The 22,330-nt window shown below is 39.4% G+C and overlaps 1 protein-coding gene across 3 annotated transcripts in view; it reads right to left on the minus strand.

The window, feature by feature from the left end:
• ENTHD1 (ENTH domain containing 1) overlaps positions 1-22,330 on the minus strand; it is a 145,476-nt gene that overhangs the window by 97,967 nt on the left and 25,179 nt on the right. For all 3 annotated transcript variants that reach the window (XM_058431920.1, XM_058431919.1, XM_058431918.1), the window contains exon 3: positions 16,285-16,524. In XM_058431920.1, the coding sequence (XP_058287903.1) occupies positions 16,285-16,524 (240 nt within the window). The remainder of the gene's footprint in view (positions 1-16,284; positions 16,525-22,330) is intronic.

The following is a 22,330-nucleotide window of genomic DNA, read 5'->3' on the forward strand; positions in this document are numbered from 1 at the left end:
TTTTTTTTTTTTTTGAGATGGAGTCTTGCTCTGTCGCCCAGGCTGGAGTGCAGTGGCGTGATCTCAGCTCACTGCAAGCTCCGCCTCCCAGGTTCACGCCATTCTCCTGCCTCAGCCTCCCGAGTAGCTGGGACTACAGGCACCCGCCACTGCCCCTGGCTAATTTTTTGTATTTTTAGTAGAGACGGAGTTTCACTGTGGTCTCGATCTCCTGACCTCGTGATCCGCCCGCCTCAGCCTCCCAAAGTGCTGGGATTACAGGCATGAGCTACCACGCCCGGCTAACTTAAGCATCTTAAAGTAGTTGGTATTTGTCATATTTTTTAAACTTTCATTTTGTAATAATTTTAAGCTTACAGAAAAGTAACAAGAATAGTACAAAGAATGCCCATATGGTCTTCATCTAGATTCACCAATTGTTAACATTTTGCCCCATTTGCTTTATTCTCTATTCTCATTATCTATTTATGCACACATATTATTACTGTCCTATATTTTAAATCTAGAGGAAAAGCCATTGTAGGTTGGGTTCCCTAGGAAACAGACTCTCAGACTCAGATTTGTATGTGGGAGAGCCATTAGGGAGCGCTCTTAGAAACTACCAGTGAGGAGGGAGGCAGGCAGGCAGGATCAGGCCAAGCAAGCGCAGTTGCAATAACTGTAGCACACGGGCAATAAAGGACTCAGCTGATCCTTATAGGAGCTTTGAGGCTGGAATGGCTCTTCACAGTTGTCCTGCCTTGATGTAGGACCCCTTAGCTAGGGGGCATGACCTTGAATGAAGAGGCTCTCTTTAGCTGTTGGGAATTCCCAGAGGAGGATTCAGTTGAGAGCCCACAGCCAACACCCCTCCTGCAGCCCAAGAGTGCCTTGATCTTGAAGCAAGGATCTAGGAGATACACCACAGTATCCACTACAGACACAACCTCTATGTTTCTGCTTTATTGCTCTGCTTCTATTTACCTGAGAAATGCTTCAAAACACAGGAGATGGAGTGTACAATTACTGTACATCTTTCTTGGTAGATGAATTTTGAGATTAAAGATGTACAGTTACTGTACATCTTTCTTGGTAGATGAATTTTGAGATTACTAGGGGAAAGGCATTTTTAAGGTGAAAAGAGAATAATAATAAAGCAGAGATGTTTAAGTAGATTTTTAAAATTAAATTTGAAATAGGTAGATAAGAAAAGTGAAAAAGAACCAACTTTTACTGCTGGAGATCTTAAAAATGGAGTTGAGACAATTTTATTTCAGTATTTTGCTAACAATAGCATATAAAATTTGAGACACTGCCAGTAGTTCTCACTTAAGAATAATGAGAAACAGGGAAATTCACAAACCACGTTAGATGCTCAGCTCCAGGGACAAGGAAAAATAAACAGTCACTACAAAAGCAAGTTTTAATATTCAGTAGCTGATTCCTGGGTTAAGACTGCAAAGTGAAACTGCAACACAGAATTCCCATCACCCAATATGCAATGAGATTTTTTTTAAAAAGTCAATAGCAATCTAATGTAGAAACAGATATAACTAAAATTTCTAAAAGAAAAAGAATAAAAATAACTGGTGGCCGAGAAAAGAAACAAGATCTAGGACATCCCTTCTCCCCCAAAAGCGATACTGGTAAGATGACAACAACCTTAGAGTTCTCATCAATATCCACATGTCTGGAAAAAAAGAGAACTGAATGGAGAATGCTTTCTTCCCACTTATGATGGAGGAGAGGTGAAAACAGCTAGAGAAAAAAAAATGAGTGTAACAGTAAATAAAGATGCTTACACTTTAACGGACATGAAAGCCACAGTTTAACACTGAATTGGGTGAAGGATCTAAAGCTTGAAGGTATCTCTCCCCCACGGGAATAGGATACATACCTCAATTAGGTAGAATGAGCAGCACCTTATATAAAAGACTCAAAAACAGAGCAGAGTTTAGGTATTCTAAAGAAGACCATACATGGCCTCAGCTGAGATCTGCTACAGAAAAATGGATAAAATTTTTTAAAAAGCCCACAAACTGCAGCCTGGTGGAGAAAACAAACTTAGATATGGTGGGAAGAGTCAAGAAATCACTAAGTGTTTCTGAACAAACAACAGCCAAAGTTTATTGTGCTGACTCTGTATTAGCCCATTTACTTCTTACAACAACTCCATCACAGGGCCTATGTTAACCCCATTTTACAGAAGGTGAAATTACAGCACAAGGGCTTAAGTAACCAGTCCAAGGTCATAGAACCATTCAGGATTCAAATGCAGACAGTATGGCTCCAGGACCTGAGCCCTTAACCATTATACTCTTTGACCTTCAAGAGACAGTGCCTAGTGAGAGCTGCCTAAGCATCAGCAAGATGTGAAGAAATGGCCTGGCAACTAAACAAACACATTCCAGTAGGAAAACGAGCAGAGAAGGAGTGAAGGAGAAGCATGAAAGAGAAAGAAAGGAAGATGGCATGCATAAAAGAAAGATCCCAAATGCAGAAGAAAATGTAGCTCAAGAAACAGAAGAAAAATTCCTCACAATATGGCATTCATTTTTGAAGTTATCATAAATTATGTCTTTCATAAAATTCATAATTGTTTCTTGTCACCACATAATACAAAGCTAAGCATTTAAAAAATGTTTCTTGGCCTTACATGTTTCCTGTTTTTCTAGAAATGATTTTCATATTTGATTCCTCTTTTTCTATTGAGCTACTCTTTTCTCATTGATTTGCAGGAATTTTTTATATATTCTGGATACTAATCCTTTGTCAGTTATATGCGTTGGAAAATTTTCCCATTTTGTGGCTTTTTTTTTTCACTTTTATATGGTGGTTTTTTTTTTTCTCCTCAAAATCTACTACAAAACTATAGTAATCAAAATAGGGTGGTTCTGACACAAAACCAGACATATAATCTGTTCCAATGGAACAGAACAGCCCAGAAATAAATCCATGCATTTATGGCCAACTGATCAACAAAGGTACCAAGAATACACAATGGGGAAAGGACAGTTTCTTTGATAAGTGGTGCTGGGAACGCTGGATATCCACCACACATATAAAAATCAACTAAAAATGGATAAAAGACTTAAAATGCCAGACCTGAATCTGTAAAACTACTAGAAGAAAACAAAGGGAAAAGTTTCTTCTTGAGACAGGGTCTTGGTCTGTCACCCAGATTGGAGTGCAGTGGCGTGATCACAGCTCACTGCAGCCTCTACTGCTCAGGCTCAAGCGGTCTTCCCATTTCTGCCTCCTGAATAGCTGGGACTGCAGGCACATGCCACCATGCCCAGCTATTTTTTTTTTTTTTCTTAAGAGACAGGGTCTTGCTGTGTTGCTCAGGATGGTCTCAAACTCCTGGGCTCAAGAAATCCTTCCCACTTGATCTCCCAAAGTGCTGAGAGGCATGAGCCACCTGTAAAGGCATGAGCTACCACACTCAACAGGGAAAAACTTGATATTGATCTGGGCAAAGAACTTTTGTATATGACCCCAAAAGCACAGAAAATAAAAGATAATATAGTTTTATTAGTTTTCTAATGATGCTATAAGATCATTTGTTCTAATGATGCTATAACGAATTACCACAAAGTTAGTAGCCTAAAACAACAACCATTTATTATCTCACAGTTCTGTAGTCAGAAGTGCAGGCAGGTTAACTGGGTTCTCTGTTTCTGGTTTCACAAAGCCAAAGTCAAGGCGTTGGCCAAGCTGAACTGTCATCTGGAAACCCTGGGGAAGAATCCACTTCCAAGCTCAATCCAGCTGTTGGCAGAGTTCTGCTCCTTGCAACTGTGGGACTAAAGTCCCCATTTCCTTGCTGGCTGGCAACCAGGGGCCACTCTCACCTTCAAGGCCACTTGCATTCCTTATTACTCCATCTTCAAGCCAACAATAGTGCTTCAAATCCTTCTCACACTTGGAATCTTTCTGACTCCCTCTTTGGCCACCAGCTAGAGAAAACTCTCTGCTTTTATTTTTTTTAATTAATTAATTTTTTTTTTTGAGACGGAGTCTCACTCTGTCACCAGGCTGGAGTGCAGTGGCACAATCTTGGCTCACTGCAACCTCCACCTCCTGGGTTCAAGTGATTCTCCTGCCTCAGCCTCCCGAGTAGCTGGGACTACAGGCATGTACCACCACACCCAGCTAATTTTTGTATTTTTAGTAGAGACGGGGTTTCACCATGTTGGCCAGGATGGTCTTGATCTCCTGACCTCATGATCCACCCACCTTGGCCTCTCAAAGTGCTGGGATTACAGGCATAAGCCACAGTGCCCGGCCAACTCTCTGCTTTTAAAGGACTCATCTGATTAGATAGGGCCTACCAGCATAATACCATTTTTGCCATAGAATATAACAATCATGGGGGTGGTAATTCATCATATTCACAGGTTCTGCCCATGCTCAAAGGGGAGAGGCCCGTATACAGGCAAGGGTCATGGGACTCATCCTCAGAACTCTGTCTACCACACATGGCAAATTCATAAACACTTTTAAAAAATAATGTGCACTTTTTCTGTTTATGAAATGCTTCCCTATTTCAATGTAAAAAACATATTCTAAATTTTCTTCTAAACATTTCAAAGTTTTGCCTTTTTACCTTTAAATCCTTAATTCATCCAGGTAGAGACCTCATTTCATTTTTACAATATGGATAAAAAATTATCCCAGTATTATTTATTGAGCAGTTCATTTTTTCTCCACTATTCAAAAATGCCACTTCTGTCATTTACTGATTCCATAGTGGCCCAGGTCTGTTTTCTAGGGTTATGGTTTGTTCCATTGGTCCATGCACCTATCCTGCATCCATACCACACTGTCATGATCAGTAAAATTTTAGTCTTGTTATTTAGAAAGGCAAACCCTCCACCTTACTCTATTTTAGGAATGTTTTAGATACTCTTGAACTTTTGATTCTTCCAGGTAAATTTTGGAATCAGTACATCAAATTCAACTCTTAAAGTCCTTTTTGGATTTTGATTGTAACTGCACTAAATCAGCGGTTCTCTACTGGGAACAATTTGGCCCCCAGGGGACATTTGGCAATGTCTGCAGACCTTTTTGATTCAATACAACAGAAAGGGATGTTTGCTAATAGCGTCCAGTGGGTACAGGCCAGGGATGATGCTAACTACCCTACAATGCACAGCCCCCACAACAAAGAATGATCTGTTTCAAAATATTGATAGTACCAAGGCTGAGAAATCCTCCACTAAATCTAGACAATTTGGAGAGAACTGACATGTTTACATTATTATTTTGATAAACATGGAATATCTTTCCATTTATATAGGTCTTTAATGTATTTCAATTAAACATTATAACCTACAGTGTACAGATTTTGTACTTCTTTTATAAGACTTATTCCTAAATCAAGATTTTTAGCTATTATAAATGGTATCTTAAAAATTGTTTAATATTTGTTGCTGATATATAGAATAACTTAATTTTATGTTTTGATGTTATAGCCAGCTATCTTTCTAAAACTCATTATTTTTAATATGTCTGTAGATCTTTTGAAGTTTTCTATATGAAAATCCTATCACTTACAAATGATGCTCATTTCTTCCATTTCGATACTTACATTTTTAATTTCTCTTGCTTGTTTTACTCTGATGGCTAGGACCTCCACTACAAAGCTGACTTAGCAAGGAGAACTGAAGTCCTTTTCTTCCACCTTATTCTAAAAGAAATAGTCCCACATTCAAGTGTATGGAAATTTTTTATTTATATTTTTTCTTCAAATTTAATGGTATTTTGGTAAGAAAACGTGTCCTATATGAAACAGATTTTTGGAAATGTAAAGACTTCCTTTATAACACATATAATCAATTATAAAATCCATATTTAAAAAAATGTTTTATGTCCTTCACCTGTCAATAAAGATGTTTTGAAATTATCTACTATGATGGGAGATGTTTCAATTTCTTCCTGTAGTTCTACCAACTTTTGCTTTATATACTTTGAAGTTATTTTACTGGGTATATTCACATTTAGAAATGTTACATCTTCCTGGGGAATTGAGCATCTTATTATTATCCTTAATGCTCTTGGCTTTAAAGTCTCCTTTGCCTGTTATTAAGTAGCTTTACCAACCTTCTTTTAGTTTATATATGCTTGACTTACCTTTTTCCATACATTGCTTTCAATTTTTATGTGAATTTATGCTTGCAGCATATATCTGGATTTCTTTTTCCCCAATCTGAAAGTCTCTGCCTTTTAATAGATGAGTTTAATCTATTAATATTTACTGTGATTATTGATCTATCTGGGCTTATTTCTATTATTTATTTTACTTTTTAATTTCCATTTGTTCCACTTTATGCTTTTTGCCCTTTATAAAATTTTATTTTTTTTCTCCTTCTACTTCTTGCTACTTGTCTGGAATTTATGCACTCTATTTCTCTTCTTTTAAAGTTTATTCTTGAAAGTTCATCATGCACGTTTACCTTTAAAAGTTTACGGTCAAAGAATATTCATTACCTTCTCTTAAAAACACAAGGACCTTTAGAACACAACTCTGGACCTGCCCACCCCCACTTACATACCATGGCTACCCACTATTCTAATTGTCTTTTTCTTAACTCAAAAATTAGATTTATACAGAAAATGTTTATTATACGTACATATCTATATTTATGTGTGTGTGGTTACCATTTATTCATTATTCTCTCTTGAATTTTCAACTATCTTTCTGCAATAATTTTCCTTTTTTTGAAGTATACCCTTTAATGCAGGTCTTATGGTTGTAAACTCACTTCATTTTTTTATTCATCTATAAATAACTATTTCACCCTCACCCTTAAATCATAGTCTTGCTGGTACACAATTATAGGCTGTTACTTTCCTTCAGCATTTCTAAGATACTATGTCACTGTCATCAGGCTTCTATTGTAGAAGATGAGAAGTTTTCTGGTACAGTAATTAATCATCATTCCTTTGTAGCAGTATCCTCCATATGGCTTAATTAATATTACTTTCATATTTTCCATTTTCTTTAGGCATATCTTCTAGCTCACTAAATACATTTTTTTAGTTCAGTAGTATTTATCATTTCTGCAAGTTCCCTTTTTTCAAATTCGTCCATTCAGTCCTAATAATCTCTTGATAATTGGTGATGCATGTGATTATATCCTTTATTTATGTAAATACACAGCTGTTCTGTATCTGACCTTTCCAATATCTACAATCTTTGGGGGATTAAGTATGTCTTTGCTGCTTACCTTCTCCTGGTTTGGTGATATTGGATTATGAGCTCATTGCTTGTCTTAAACTGGTGAAAATCTTATTGGACCTAACTTAGGAACTGAGTACACTTTCTCAATTCAGTCCCCTTGAGGGTCTGGGTTCAGCATAGTAACCCAAGGCTTTCCTTCCCAATGCTCAGGACAGGCCCCAAACTCATTCTCTGATCTACTAACAACTGCTCTTAAGCAACTCAACCCCTACAGTTACCTGCAGCTTCCCACAGGCAGATGCCAAGTCACTCTGACTTCAGCTCACATGTGCTGTTCTTATTTTATTTTACATTTTTCAAAAAGAGAACCTTAGAGACTTCCCATACTTCTTGTGAGGACAGTAGTGTCTCAAATAGTGTGTCACTTCCAGTCTTTGGTTATTGTGCAGTAAATGGAGTTCCTAGTCTCACTGCCTGAAGGAGACCTTTAATATTTTTTACTAAAAAACAGAATATAATTCCATTTTTATAAAAATAATTTCTCTCTAGCTATCCGTCTCTCTATGTATAGATTTTTTTTAAATGCTGGCCAGGCATGATGGCTCACCCCCGTAATCCTAGCACTTTGGGAGGCTGAGGCGAGCAGATCACTTAAGCCAAGGAGCTTGAGACCTTCCTGCGCAACATGGTGAAACTTTGTTTCTACCAAAAAAAAAAAAAAAAAAAAACCGAAAAACGCAAAATTAGCTGATGTGGTGGCACATGCCTGCAGTCCCAGCTACTTGGGAGGCTGAGGTGGGAGGATCACCTGAGCCCAGGGAGGTCAAGGTGGCAGTGAACTGTGATGGTGCCACTGTACTTCAGCCTGGACAACAGCGTGAGAGCCTGTCTCACAAAAAAAGATGCCTAGAATTGCAATCATCTGATACTAATGATGGCTATTTCTGAGTAATTGTATAACAAGCCTATATTGTTTTTACAAGGGTATAATGGTTTTCTGAAACAAACAAAAAAAAAACAGTTATGCATAGCTTAACAACAGGGATGCTTTCTGAGAAATGCATTGCTAGGCAATTTCATTGTTGTACAAACATCATACAGTGTACTTACACACATTGAGATGGCAGAGCTTACTACACACCTGGGCTATATGGTATAGTCTATTGCTCCTAAGCAATGAACTTGTATAGCATATTACTGTACTGAATGTGGTAGGCAATTGTAACACAATGACAATTGTAACACAATGGTAAAAATTTGTGTATCTAAACATATCTAAACATAGCAAAGGTACAGTAAAAATATATTATAATCTTATCGGACCAGTATCATACACGCAGTCCACCACTGACTGAAACGTCATTATATGACACATGACAGAGGATGTTAACAGTGGTCGGTTTAGGGTGGTAAAGACACAAATTATTTTTATATATTTATTTTTAAATTTAAAAGATCAGCTGTTTGACATTTATCAATGCAAATGTTTTAGTTACAATCACAGTTTGTACCATAAGCCCTGCCATCTCATCTACATGTGGCAAGGCAACCAAGCATGACTCCACATCGACTCTGTTAGTACAAAGCTCTTTGTAGGAAGTAACATCAACATTGCTGTTTTTTATTACAAAAGCATGACAACTACTTTGCAGTACAGCAAGTCCTCATTTAATGATGCCCATAGTCTCTTGGAAATTGCTACTTTAAGAGAAACAATGTATGATGAAACCAATTTTACCATAGGCTAATTAATATAAACAAGAACTAAATTCCTACAGCGTATTTCTAGTCACAAAAATTTCACCAAACTTCTAAATAAAGACCAAAACATTTGGGAGGCCGAGGCGGGCAGATCACAAGGTCAGGAGTTCGAGACTAGCCTGGCTAATATGGTGAAACCCTGTCTCTACTAAAAAAAATACAAAAATGAGTCAGGTGTAGTGGCAGACGCCTGCCGTCCCAGCTACTTAGGAGGCTGAGGCAGGAGAATCACTTGAACCTGAGAGGCATTGCAGTGAGCTGTGATCGTGCCACTGCACTCTAGCCTGGGCGACAGAGAGACTCTGTCTCAAAACAAACAACAAAAAAACTAAAACACTTTTATTCTTTTTCTTCTTATTATTTTTTGAGATGGAGTCTTGCTGTGTCACCCAGTCTGGAGTACAGTGGCGTGAACTCAGCTCACTGCAACCTCTGCGTCCCAGGTTCAAGCAATTCTCCTGCCTCAGCCTCCTGAGTAGCTAGGACTACAGGCAACTGTCATCATGCCTGGCTAATTTTTGTATTTTTACTAGAGATAGGGGTTTCACGATGTTGGCCAGGCTGGTCTTGAACTCCTGGCCTCAGGTGATCTGCCTGCCTTGGCCTCCCAAAGTGCTGGGATTGCAGGCATGAGCCACTGTGCCTGGCCCACTTTTATTACTAAATGTTGAAATAAATGTGAGCTATACATACATTTAAGGAGTATTAGTAAAAACAAGTAAGATGATTCATCTGCTCCCTTCAGGGCCACAGGTGGCTGGAGCCCATCCTGGAAGCACAAGGTGGGAACCATCTCTGGACAGGGATGCCGCTTCACTGTGGGGCGCACTCACATCCACTCCACACTCACTTGGACTGGGACCATTCAGACATGCTGATTCACCTGCTGTGCACATCCTTGGGAAGTAGGAGAAAAGCAGAGAACATGGAGAAAGCCCAGGCAGACAGGGGGAGAGTGTGCAAACTCCACACAGACAGAGGCCTCAGCCAGGAATTGATGTTTTTCTCATCAGTTATAACAACATTGAACAAAAGGATGTTATTCAAGGACCTACTGTATAATTTTGGTTCAACAGCAATGATAGTTTTCAGGGAAATTTTTCCACGATATGGAATGCTATTACATTTGACACAGACCAGAGTAATCCTTAATACAGGTAAAGTTCTCTTGCAAAGAATGATGCTAGTGAAGAGCTCTTTATGGAAGATCAGATGACCAGCACAGGTAAAGTTTTGCTGGTCTGGCTGTAAGTAGTGCCTCTGGAGATCACTTTTGTAATAACTGTTGCCTCTACAAAAATGGCCTGACGCTTAGAGCTGAGTTATAATTACCCTTTTTTAATTGTTCTGTCTTGCCATCAAGCAGCAATGATCCTTCAGCCCATCTCTTCCTTCAAACATCAAAAGCTTCTAAACAAAAACCACCCAAGCTATCTACTAGAATTAAAACTTGGGAAAACATCCAAGAAAAGAAAAAAAAAAAAGAAGTAGAAGTGGTGATGTGTATGTAACACCTTCTTTAAAGTGCCTCTTTTCCCTCGCTGATTCACCATAAAGAAGGGAGGCACAGCTGTTTCAGCTCTAGGTCCTAAAGGCTGGAAATCACATTTCCTGCATTTGATTTTACATTTCGCTGTAACTAAATAACTTAGAGACATCTTTAGACTCCTTCTAATGAAACTTTACCTGTATGATATCATCACTTGCCTCCATTTTCTCTAATGCAAATGTTAGTCAATTTCAATTTCTCTCTTTCTTCTCCAATACATCATCCACTTACCCCCACTGCCTCTCTACAGTCTATCTTTAAACACTACTGTTTCCTCATTTCTATAATCCTAGGAGCAGGTCCTGGATGCCTGGATTGAAACAACTGTCTCTTACAAGCTTCGTTCAATTTGTATCTCCTTCATTTCTACACAAAGCAATAAGAATTATCTTGCACAAACAGCTGTTTTCAGTAATAAGGAAGCTCAGTTCTGTGACTAAGCTAAACATTCCTTCTGTTCTCCAAGGCCTACAATGGTTCCTAGTTGCTACTCATATCAAATTGAGTTTATTAGGTCATTTATGAATTGCCCTGAGTACTCTCAGCTATCTGCCCCTACTGTTTTACATATTCAAATTTATATTTTTATTCCATTTAGTCAGACAACTCTATATTACCATGCTTAATCTGTGTCTTGCTTGTATTCTTTCCCAGTATTGTAGAAATGATTTGTGGTCCCCAGCATTTATTCTCTCCATCTTCCTTAATAACAGAATCTCTTAACTTTCATCTGGGCACATGATATTTCTCAACCTCCTTTGTAGCTAGGAGTGTCAGTGGGACTAAGTACTAAACAATAATACATGAGCTAAAATGTTAAAAAGCAACTTTTAACAAGTGTCCTTGTTAAAAAAAAAAAAAAAGGGAAGAGACATTCATATTTTCAATCTCTCTTCCTTTCTACTGGCTAGAAGGCAGATGTGATGGCTGGAGCTCAAGCAGCAATGAATCAAAAAGTGGAAGTGGACCATGAAGTGGAACTTAAATGCTGAGTTTGGTGGAGCAACGAGACTCAAAAATAGCCCTGAAGCCAACATCGTAGAGAGCCATGTCAGTCATAGAATACCTACAAGAGAGTATTTCAGAAGAGAGAAATAAATTTGTATGTTTAAGCTGCTAGCATTTTTGTGGCCTCTACTATCATAACTTGTGGATGCACCTCCTTCTAACTAATCTACTGATCTTTGAGTTTTATTTGCTACTTTTCCTGTCCCATTAAGAATGTCCCCCTCGTGGCCGGGCGCGGTGGCTCACGCCTGTAATCCCAGCACTTTGGGAGGCCGAGGCGGGCAGATCATCTGAGGTCAGGAGTTCGAGACCAGCCTGACCAACATGGAGAAACCCTGTCTATACTTAAAATACAAAATTAGCCAGGTGTGGTGGCATATGCCTGTAATCCCAGCTACTCTGGAAGGCTGAGGCAGGAGAATCGCCTGAACCCTGGAGGCGGAGGTTGCAGTGAGCCGAGATGGCGCCATTGCACTCCAGCCTGGGCAACAAGAGTGAAACTCAGTCTCAAAAAAAAAAAAAAAAAAAAAAAATGCAATCTGTGACTACAAAACAATAAACTAGAATTTCTTGCATGAATCATAAAATCAGAGTTGGGTTACTTCTGTATCAATTTAGGGATTCATTTCCTAAGCTTACAATTCACCAGGCCAAGTTCACTCCAGTTTCAGAGCATCTACCCTGCTGTTCCCTCTGCCTGATATACAGGCACACCTTGAAGATACTGTGGTGGGTTGGGTTCCAGATTACTGCAATAAAGCAAATATTCCAATAAAGCGACTTACACAAACTTTTTTGTTTCCCAGTGCATGTAAAAGTTATGTTTACATTAGACTGCAGTCTACTTAGTAGACTAAGTATGCAATACCATGTTGCCTAAAAAATATATATACATAACTTAATTAAATAATACTTTATTGCTAATTTAAAAAGGCTAACAACCATCTGAGCCTTCAGCGAGTCTTCATCTTTTTGCTGGTGGAGGGTCTTGTCTTCATGTTGAGGGCTGCTGATAGATCAGGGCGGTTGCTGCTGAATGTTGGGAAAGCTGTGGCAATTTTTTAAAGTAAGACAACAATAAAGCCTGCAACATCAACTGACTCTTCCTTTCACAAAAGATTTATCTGTAGCATGCGATGCTGTTTGATAGCATTTTACCCACAGTAGAACTTCTTTCAAAATTGGAGTCAATCCTCTCTAATCCTGCCACTGCTTTGTCTACTAAGTTTATGTAATATTCTGAATTCTTTGTTGGCATTGCAACAATGTTCACAGCTTCTTCACAGGAGTAGATTTCAACTCAAGAAACCACTTTCTTTGCTCATCCATAAGAAGTAACTCCTCATCTGTTCAAGTTTGATCATGAGATTGCAGCAATCCAGTCACATCTTCAGGCTCCACTTCTAATTCTAGTTCTCTTGCTATTTCCACCACATCTGCAGTTCCTTCCTCCACTGAAGTCTTGAACCCCTCAAAGTCATCCATAAGGGTTGGAATCCACTTCTTTCAAACTCCTGTTAATGTTGAAATTTTGGCTTCCTCCCATGAATCACAAATGTTCTTAATGGCATCTAGAATGGTGAATCTTTTCCAGAAGGTTTTTAATTTACTTTGCTCAGATCCATCAGAGGAATCACTATCTATGGAAGATATAGCTTTATGAAATGTATTTCTTCAGTAATAAGACTTGAAAGTTGAAATCACTCCTTGATCCATGGGCTGAAGAATAAATACTGTGTGTTAGCAGGCACGAAAACAACATTAATCTCCTTATACATCTCCATCAGAGCTCTTGGGTGACCAGGTGCACTGTCAATGAGCAGTAATATTTTTAAAGAAATCTTAAGGGCACTAAGATTTTGGGAATGGTAAAGGAGCAGTTGGCTTCAACTTAAAGTCACCAGTTGCATTAGTCCCTAACAAGAGAGTCAGCCTGTCCTTTGAAGCTTTGAAGCCAGGCATTGACTTCTCCTCTCTAGCTATGAGAGTCCCAGATGGCATCTTTTTCCAACAAAAGGCTATTTCACCCACATTGAAAATCTGTTTGGTGTAGCCCCCTTCATCAATTACCTTAGCTAGATCTTCTGGATAACTTGCTACAGCTTCTCCATCAGTACTTGCTGCTTCACTTTGTACTTGTATGTTATGGTGACGGCTGCTTTCCTTAAACCTCATGAACCAACCTCTGCTAGCTTCAAGATTTTCTTCTGCAGTTTCCTCTTCTCTCTCAGTCTTTGCAGAATTAAAGACAGTTAGAACCTTGCTCTGGATTAGGCTTTGGCTTAAGTGATACTGCAGCTAGTTGGATCTTCTATCCAGACCATGCAACCTTTCTCCATATCAGCAATAAGGCTGTTTCCCACTCTTATCATTCCTGTATTCACTGGAGCAGCACTTCTAATTTCCTTCCAGAACTTTTCCTTTACATTCATAACTTAGTTAACTGTTTGGCACAAGAGGCCTACCCTCCAGCCTGTTTCGGCTTTCAACATGCCTTTCTCACTAAGTTTAACCATTTCTAGATTTTGAATTAAAGTGAGAAACCTGTGACTCTTCCTTACACTTGAACACTTAGAGGCCATTGCGGGTTATTAATTGGCTTAATTTCAATATTGTTGACTCTCAGGGACTAGGGAGACCCAAGGAGAGAGAGAGAGATCGGGATCAGTGAAGCAGCCAGGACACACATGACATCTATCAATAAGTTCACTGGTCTTCTACAGCCATAGTTTGTGGTATCCCAAAACAATTATAACAGTAACATCTAAGATCACTGATCATAGATCACCATGACACATATAATAATAAGGAAAAAGTTAAAAACATTGCAAGAACTACCAAAATGTGACACGTATGCACATGCTATCAGAAAAATAGTGCCAATAAACTTCTTGGGTGCAGGGTTGCCACAAACCTTCAATTTGTAAAATATGCGTTATCTGTGAAGTGTAATTAAGCAAAGTGCAATCGATCGAGGTATGCCTGTCTGTGGGTTGCTCCTTCACTTCATTCAGGTCTGTTTAAAGATTCACTTCCTCCAAAAGGCCTTCTCTCATTACGTGACCTAAAATAAACCCACCCCTGTCACTCTGTTCCCTGACCCTGCTTTCCTTTTCTTTATAGGACTTGTTATTATCTGACATATTTTATGCTTGTGACAGAGACATCCCAGTCTCTATCACTAGAATGTTAGTTCCATGATAAAAGAAAATTTATTTTATTCACTCCTGTAGTTCCAAATTTCTGCTGAATATCCAAATTTTAAATAAATTCAATAATTATGTGTTTACAATGAAAGAAGAAAGAACTGACGAAAGGAAGAAAGAAGAGTAAGAAAGGTAACATCGAAGAAGCAAAAGAGGGAAGAAACTCTGGATGAGTCATAATTGGTTATTCTTCTCTGTTACTCTGTTTTTAGGATGAATTTGATTTAAAGGCTCCCATGAGAAAATTTCAAAATGAGTGGCTGTCTCTTTTGGAGATCTATTTCAAAAGAATCAGATCCCCTAAAGATCCCATCACTTTTAGAAGCAGGTAGTATTTGCTACTATAATTACAATGGCTACCCTCTTATAATGTCTCTCTCCAATCCCAAGTGTGGATGTTCACTCAATGTCCCATTGGGTGAACATTTGAAACTCTTGATTAAGTCAGAAAAGTACTTGAATGATTTTTAGCAAGATTAACTCGTGTTGGTATTACTAGTTAACATTGTTACATTTTTGCACTTAACTGACAGTTGGAATTATCCATTTGTACTGAATACAAAGGGACAGTTCTCTAAGTCACATTTCATTAATGTTTTTGCGTCCTCAAGCTGTCCATTTCTCATACACAACTTATCAACAGGGTTTCTACTGGAGAAGTTAGAGCAAAATGATATTTTTTTAAGTTTTAGCAAATTTGGTAGAAAAGATGATAGCATTTTTCTACTCATGTCTATTATAACATTATAAATAAATCCGTCTTTTATAAAAGTTCAGTAGTCCATATTTAAAGTTTTAAGCAAAGGAAAGGGTACAAGGTATTGTCCTAGAATAATTTTAGAGCACTTTTAGGATTCTGAAGCATACTTTAGAAAATTTCAATTATTTGATTTATGTTACAGGATCAAAGAGACCTCATACACACATATCCAGACACCTAGTCTTAGAAAACTGTACTCCTTCACTTTCCAGTTAAGGATAAAAATCTTAAAATTGAATCACGATGCCAAATAGGGTAGTCACTAGTTTAATACCTTAAAAGCTCAAAAACATTTTATTTGAATCAAAGATAACTACATTCAGAAAACAGTCATAAAATTGGGCCGGGCACAGTGGCTCACGCCTATAATCCCAGCACTTTTGGAGGCCAAGGCAGGAGGATCACTTGAGGTCAGGAGTTTGAGACCAGCCTGGGCAACATGCTGAAACCCTGTCTCTACTAAAAATACAAAAATTAGCTGGGCATGGTGATGGGTGCCTGTAATCCCAGCTACTCAGGAGGGTGAGTCAGGAGAATTGCTTGAACCCAGGAGACAGAGGTTGCAGTGAGCTGAGATCGTGCCACTACACTCCAGCCTAGGAGACAGAGCAAGATTCCGTCTCAAAAATAAATAAATAAATAAAGCAAAAAAACAAAGGTCGTAAAATCTTCTACTGAATATTCTTTATCGTTGTTTTCTATAGTATGAAGCCTAATATGGTAATAGAAATACTAAATAATATTAATAATTTAGTACTAAAACATAATATTTTATATTTTTAAATCATTTTTAATGATACCTGTTGCATTTTAGGCCAATGTTCGTTATACGTACTTTTATTACGTAGCCTTCCAGACTTAGGAAGCTTATACTTCTTCTCTGAAGCAGAAATATCTGGTGTAGGGGCAGAAGTGCACGCTGTCAGTGAGTTACTTGAACCAAGCGGTCTTTTAGAAAACATAGAGTAGGAGGTACGCTGTCTAGTCCGACATGCCACTTCCCTCTCTTTACACAGCAACTGTTCATCCATCAGCAATGTGATGACTTGCTTAGATTTTTCCCGGATATAATAACCTGAAAAATACATTGAATCTGCTTAGAAAAGGAAATACTAGTTAAGGCTATAATTAATTTTTATTCTACAGAAATTTTTTTAAAAATAAAAATCTCAGCAGTGAAAAAACCTGCAGCAAATAAAGAACTACTGATAAGTATATTCCTTTTCTTATACTTTCAAAGGTAAATAAGTCATTAATACATGATCAAAATTATATACTGGCATTACATTTTTCACTTTAAATACATTATTGGATTTTCCTTTTTTTTTTTTTTTTTTTTTTTTGACGGAGTCTTGCTCTGTCACCCAGGCCGGAGTGCAGTGGCGCGATCTCGGCTCACTGCAAGCTCCGCCTCCCGGGTTCACGCCATTCTCCTGCCTCAGCCTCTCCGAGTAGCTGGGACTACAGGCGCCCGCCACCACGCCCGGCTAATTTTTTGTATTTTTAGTAGAGACGGGGTCTCACCGTGGTCTCGATCTTCTGACCTCATGATCCGCCTGCCTCGGCCTCCCAAAGTGCTGGGATTATAGGCGTGAGCCACCGCGCCCGGCCGGATTTTCCTTTTAAAAGCAATATATGGCTGGGCGTGGTGGCTCATGGCTGTAATCCCAGCACTTTGGGAGGCTGAGGTGGACAGATCACGAGGTCAGGAAATCAAGACCATCCTAGCCAATATGGTGAAACCTCGTCTCTACTAAAATACAAAAAACTAGATGGGCATGGTGGCATGTGCCTGTAGTCCCAGCTACTCAGGAGGCTGAGACAGGGGAATCACTTGAACCCAAGACACAGGTTGCAGTGAGCCGAGATTGCACCACTGCACTCCAGCTTGGCAAGAGAGTGAGACTCTGTCTCAAAAAAAAAAAAAAGAAAAAAGAAAAAAAAGCAATATATACTTTGCAATAATCAAACAATATAGGCATACAAAGAAGGGCTATGAATTAGATCTAGATATGCTGACCTAGATGTATGACCAGGACACATGGTTAAAGATTAAAAGTAACATACACAATGTGATTTGAAGCTGTAACATATAGAGGAAAAGAAACCACTATATATGTATACGGAAGAGAGAAGCAGATAGAGAAATACATACAACTGTGGTTTGAATGTATCCCCTCCAAAATTCAAGTACTGCCAATGTGATAGTATTAAGAGGTGGAGCCTTTAAGAGGTGATTATGTCATGAGGTCACCTCCTTTGTGAACAGAATAAAGGTCCTTATAAAAGAGGCTTCCCAAAGCATTTGTCTCTTGCTTGCCTTCCACCATCCCCTTTCGGACCTTCTGTCACATGAGGACACAGCATTCCTCCCTTCCAGAGGATGCAGCATCAAGGCGCCATCCTGGAAGCAGACAGCGGCCCTCACTAGACAACTGAACCTGCCAGTGCCCTGAATCTGGACTCTCCAGCCTCCAGAACCATGAGAAAATAAATTTCTTTTCTTTCTAAATTACCCAGTCTGTGATACTCTGTTATAGCAGCACAAGCAGACTAAGACAGATAGACAGATAGGCAAGAATATAGGAAGGCAAGCAGGCAGGCAAACAGATGGCATACTCACAATATTGTTAACATCTGTTACCTTACAGGGGTACAGTTGGGGTGGGACAAGAAAAGAGAGAGAAATTGGCTTTTCTCTGATGTAACATCCTATGAAAACAATTTGCTGCTTTTTAACACAGTGACAGAGCACAGTCAAAGACAAGAATTCTAGTGATAGTGATAGCTCTGTCCTTAACCATCTGTGTGACTTTGATCAGTCAGGTGGTCCTTCTGGGCCTGAGTCTTCTCTCTGAAAAGCAGCACAAGCAATATCTGTCTGGTTGAATTCCCAGATACAAAGGTACACTGTAACCTATAACTCACTCGAATATAAGGTATTACTATTATTTCAACCTTTTTCCTAGAAAAACGATAAAGGAAATCACTTACCTTTCTCCATCTTGGGATGAACTCACAAACATGGCTTCCCAAGCCACCTTTCAAAAAGAAACTGAAAAGTCCCTAATGATCCACTTGTATGTTCATTTTGGGCTCTAGATGTGATGAATTAAAGTATTAATGTTTTCTAACTATAATTTACTAGCAGTGGAAGTGATGAGAAATGGTCAAATTTGGGGTATATTTAGATGACAGTGGCCAACAATGTTCTCTCACTGCAGGTCATTTCATTAAGGATTGGTGTGGACAGTGTCAGAAACTTTTGCTCAAGTTGCCATCTTCTCCAAGATTATTTTTTCTAATCTCACTTCTTAGTTATTTCTTCCTTCCAAATCTACTTTATAACTGCTTCAAATCATATCATTCTAAACACCCTTAGCTTCTTATGATCAGTTGGCATTCCATAACCCGAATTTCCACAATGTTTTGGGAAACCATTCAGTGTCATGTGATAAACAGAAGTCGGCTGTGAATTTTAGCCTTTGGGAACAATATGTCAGACACTTATCTTTCCCCTGAAAAATGGACAAAGCTTGGTTTTGGAGGCACAAAGAACACGTTTTCCCATTTTTAACATCAGGAACTCATCTCCTTCCATCCTCCCCCTCATTCCTTCTACTCTAGCTACCCTGGTGCTTTATTCTGCAATCCCACCAAGCTCTTCATCTACTTAGAGCCATGTTTTGGCTGTTGCTTCTGCCAGGAACTCTTCGTGTGGCTCTATCCCTGATTCATTCAGGTCTCTTCTCAAGTGTCACCTCCTCAGAGAATCTCCCTTCTGCCTACCCTTTCTAAAATAGCCCCACCCTCATCACTCTCTATTCCTTTATCCTGCTTTATTTTTCACCTTCGCATTTATCATTACCTAATATTATATATTTATTGGTTTACTTATTTATTGTTTCCTCACCAAAAATATAAGCTCCATGAGGGGCAGAGAAGTCTCATTTTAGACACGGATATCTTCAGTGTCTGCAAGAGTGACTGGCACACAGTAGATGCTCAGTAAATGTTTACTGAGTGACCAAGGTGGATGGGTCACTTGAGGCCAGGAGTTTGAGACCAGCCTGGGCAACATGGTGAAACCCCGTCTCTACTACAAACACAAAAGTTAGCTGGGCATGGCGGTGCACACCTGTAATCCCAACTACTCAGGTGGCTGAGGGATGACAATCGCTTGAACCCAGGAGGCAGAGGTTGCAGTGAGCTGAGACTGGGCCACGGCACTCCAGCCTCTCCAGCCTGGGTGACAGCGTGAGACTCAGTTTCAAAAACAAAACGAAACAGAACAAAACAAAACAAAAAATTTACTGAGTGAATTAATCATAAAGGAATACATTACCAAAAAGCTGCTAATTTTCTTCTTGACATAGTGTAAATGGAACCAGATTGATGAAAAATACTAAGTCAATTTACAACTTACCTGCCTAAGACAGTTGCTTGGCCTGAAATAATTTCCTGTAACGCTGCTCTAATTAAGTTAGAACTAGAAATTATAGAATAGATATGAAATATTCTCCTTGGAGTCTGTGTGAATTGGTGGGATTTGAGGGCACCTGCAATAGTTCTAAGAGACAAGCAGTTACACCAAGCAAAGAGCCAGGTGCAATAGGGAGGACTTCTCCCCAGACCATCAGAGCCCCTCCCTGAGGTAGGAGTCAGCAGCACCAGGAAGATCAGGCCACAGCAGTTCACCAAACATAGGGAAGAAATCACCCAGAAGTGAGCTGCTGCCCACTACCCTGGCTTCCTGTCATCCTAGAGATACTAGGTACTAGCCTGGCTGTTCAAAAGCATCAAAGTTGAAAGTGAGAAAATCCAAGAAGAACCTAATAAACCTGCTTCAAGGATGAGTTAAATAACAACAACAGTAATAATTAGATAGCACCTTCTTACTACTAAACAACATGTTTCTGAAAAGAAAGGGAGGGCAGCATACTAACAGAGAATAGTGCTGGAGGTAGAAAACTTAGGCAGCAAAATAAGAAATGGAGTTGGAAGTAGAAAACACGGATCTCTGAAATCAGAAATTAAACCAGTCCAACAGATCAATACCCAAGGATATTACATAAAACATATCAAGATAAAAAGGTTGTTAGACGAGGTACAGGTTAAAGTGAAAATAAAGCTATATACAGTTTTAACTGGGAATTTTTTCTATATACAATTTTAACTGGGAATCTTCTAAGTGACAGAAACTCCATTTGAACTGAGTAAGGCAAAAGCCAGGGAAAACCAGGAGTTGCAACTGAGCCTCAGGTACAAAGGAAGCCAAGACTGGAAAACTACCAGGACATCTCTCCCCTGCCATCTCTGCTTCTCTAGGAAATGCTTGCATTTTCTCTTCTTCCAAGTTGGCTTCTTTTATCTGGATGGTTATGGCCACCAACAGCTCTAGATTCACACTGCCACCTGAGAAGTCTCCCTCTTCCTTCAAATTTGGAGTATCAGGAGAAGGACTCCAGGTGACCCAGCTTGAAACAGTCACATGCCCATCACCATGGCCATAGGGTGTGATGCTACAATTGGCAACCTCAATTAGAGCACGACAGGGGAGTGAGGGTAGGATCCAGGTGACAGAAAAATGAACAAGTAGACAGCCAACTTGAGGAGTCCTCCCAAACAAACAAAAGGACAAGGAAATCAAATTAGTAGAGCAACTAAGCAAGAGATCAAGGTCCAAGGACATTTATGCAGTCAGTTAATAATTCCTGGAATACTTATGTTTCAGGAAGTATTCTAAGCAATGGGGGTGCAAGTCAGAAAAAGACAAGGTCCCTGCACTTGTTACACTTACATTGTAGTTGGTTGAAACAGCCAATAATCATAAACAAGATAATTTCAGATAAAATAAATGCTCTAAAGGAAATAAAGAAGGGTGATGTGCTGGACTTTAATTTTGGGTGTGGTCATGGAAAGTCTTGCAGAAGAGGTAACATGGCTGAGTCTTGAATAGTAAGACGCAGCCAGCTCTGCACAGACATTAGGGCAGAGTGCGCCAGACAGGGAACAGCTCCAATTTCTTCGGGAAAGCCTTCCACGGACAGTGAACACCCTCTCCCACTGTGCCCTATGCAGACATGGGCCTCTGACTTGGCCAGGCCCTGCTTTCAAACACTATCACAGTACCTTACCCGTGTCTTTCACAGCATTTCCACAGTTAGTCATTGCCCATTTGATAACTGTCTTTTCCCTCCAATTAACTGTGACATCCACGAAGGCCAGACTATGCTTGTTTAAGAGACACTTAAGAAAAGTTTGTGAAATGAATGAATATGCTGAGGAAAAGTTTTCCAAATGCTGGGGAGAAATCTACATACTTTTTTTTTTTTTTTTGAGACGGAGTCTCGCTCTGTCACCCAGGCTGGAATGCACTGGTGCGATCTCGGCTCACTGCAAGCTCCGCCTCCCGGGTTCAAGCGATTCTCCTGCATCAGCCTCCCGAGTGGCTGGGACTACAGGCACCTGCCACCAGGCCTGGCTAATTTTTTTGTATTTTTAGTAGAGACGGGGTTTCACCATGTTAGCCAGGATGGTCTCGATCTCCTAACCTCGTGATCTACCCACCTCGGCCTCCCAAAGTGCTGGGATTACAGGCGTGAGCCACCGCACCCAGCCCGAGAAATGTATATACGTTTAGAGCTGAACATTGTGTAAAGAAATTTGCAAATATGGTAAATTCAAAGATCTTTGGCATTGAGATGCACCACTCGGAAAAATATGTATCAGAAGATCTTTACTAAAACATGTGCTAGGCTTCAAACAATCGTAAAAATCTTAATACTCTTGTCTCTATTCCTGATCTACTGCCCTACCAAAATCTACTCTTCTTCCCATATTCCTTTCTTGGTGACTTTTATCTAAGTTAGAAATATGAA

This window comes from Hylobates moloch, unplaced genomic scaffold, assembly GCF_009828535.3.
Source record: "Hylobates moloch isolate HMO894 unplaced genomic scaffold, HMol_V3 SCAFFOLD_19, whole genome shotgun sequence".
Taxonomy (NCBI): domain Eukaryota; kingdom Metazoa; phylum Chordata; class Mammalia; order Primates; family Hylobatidae; genus Hylobates; species Hylobates moloch.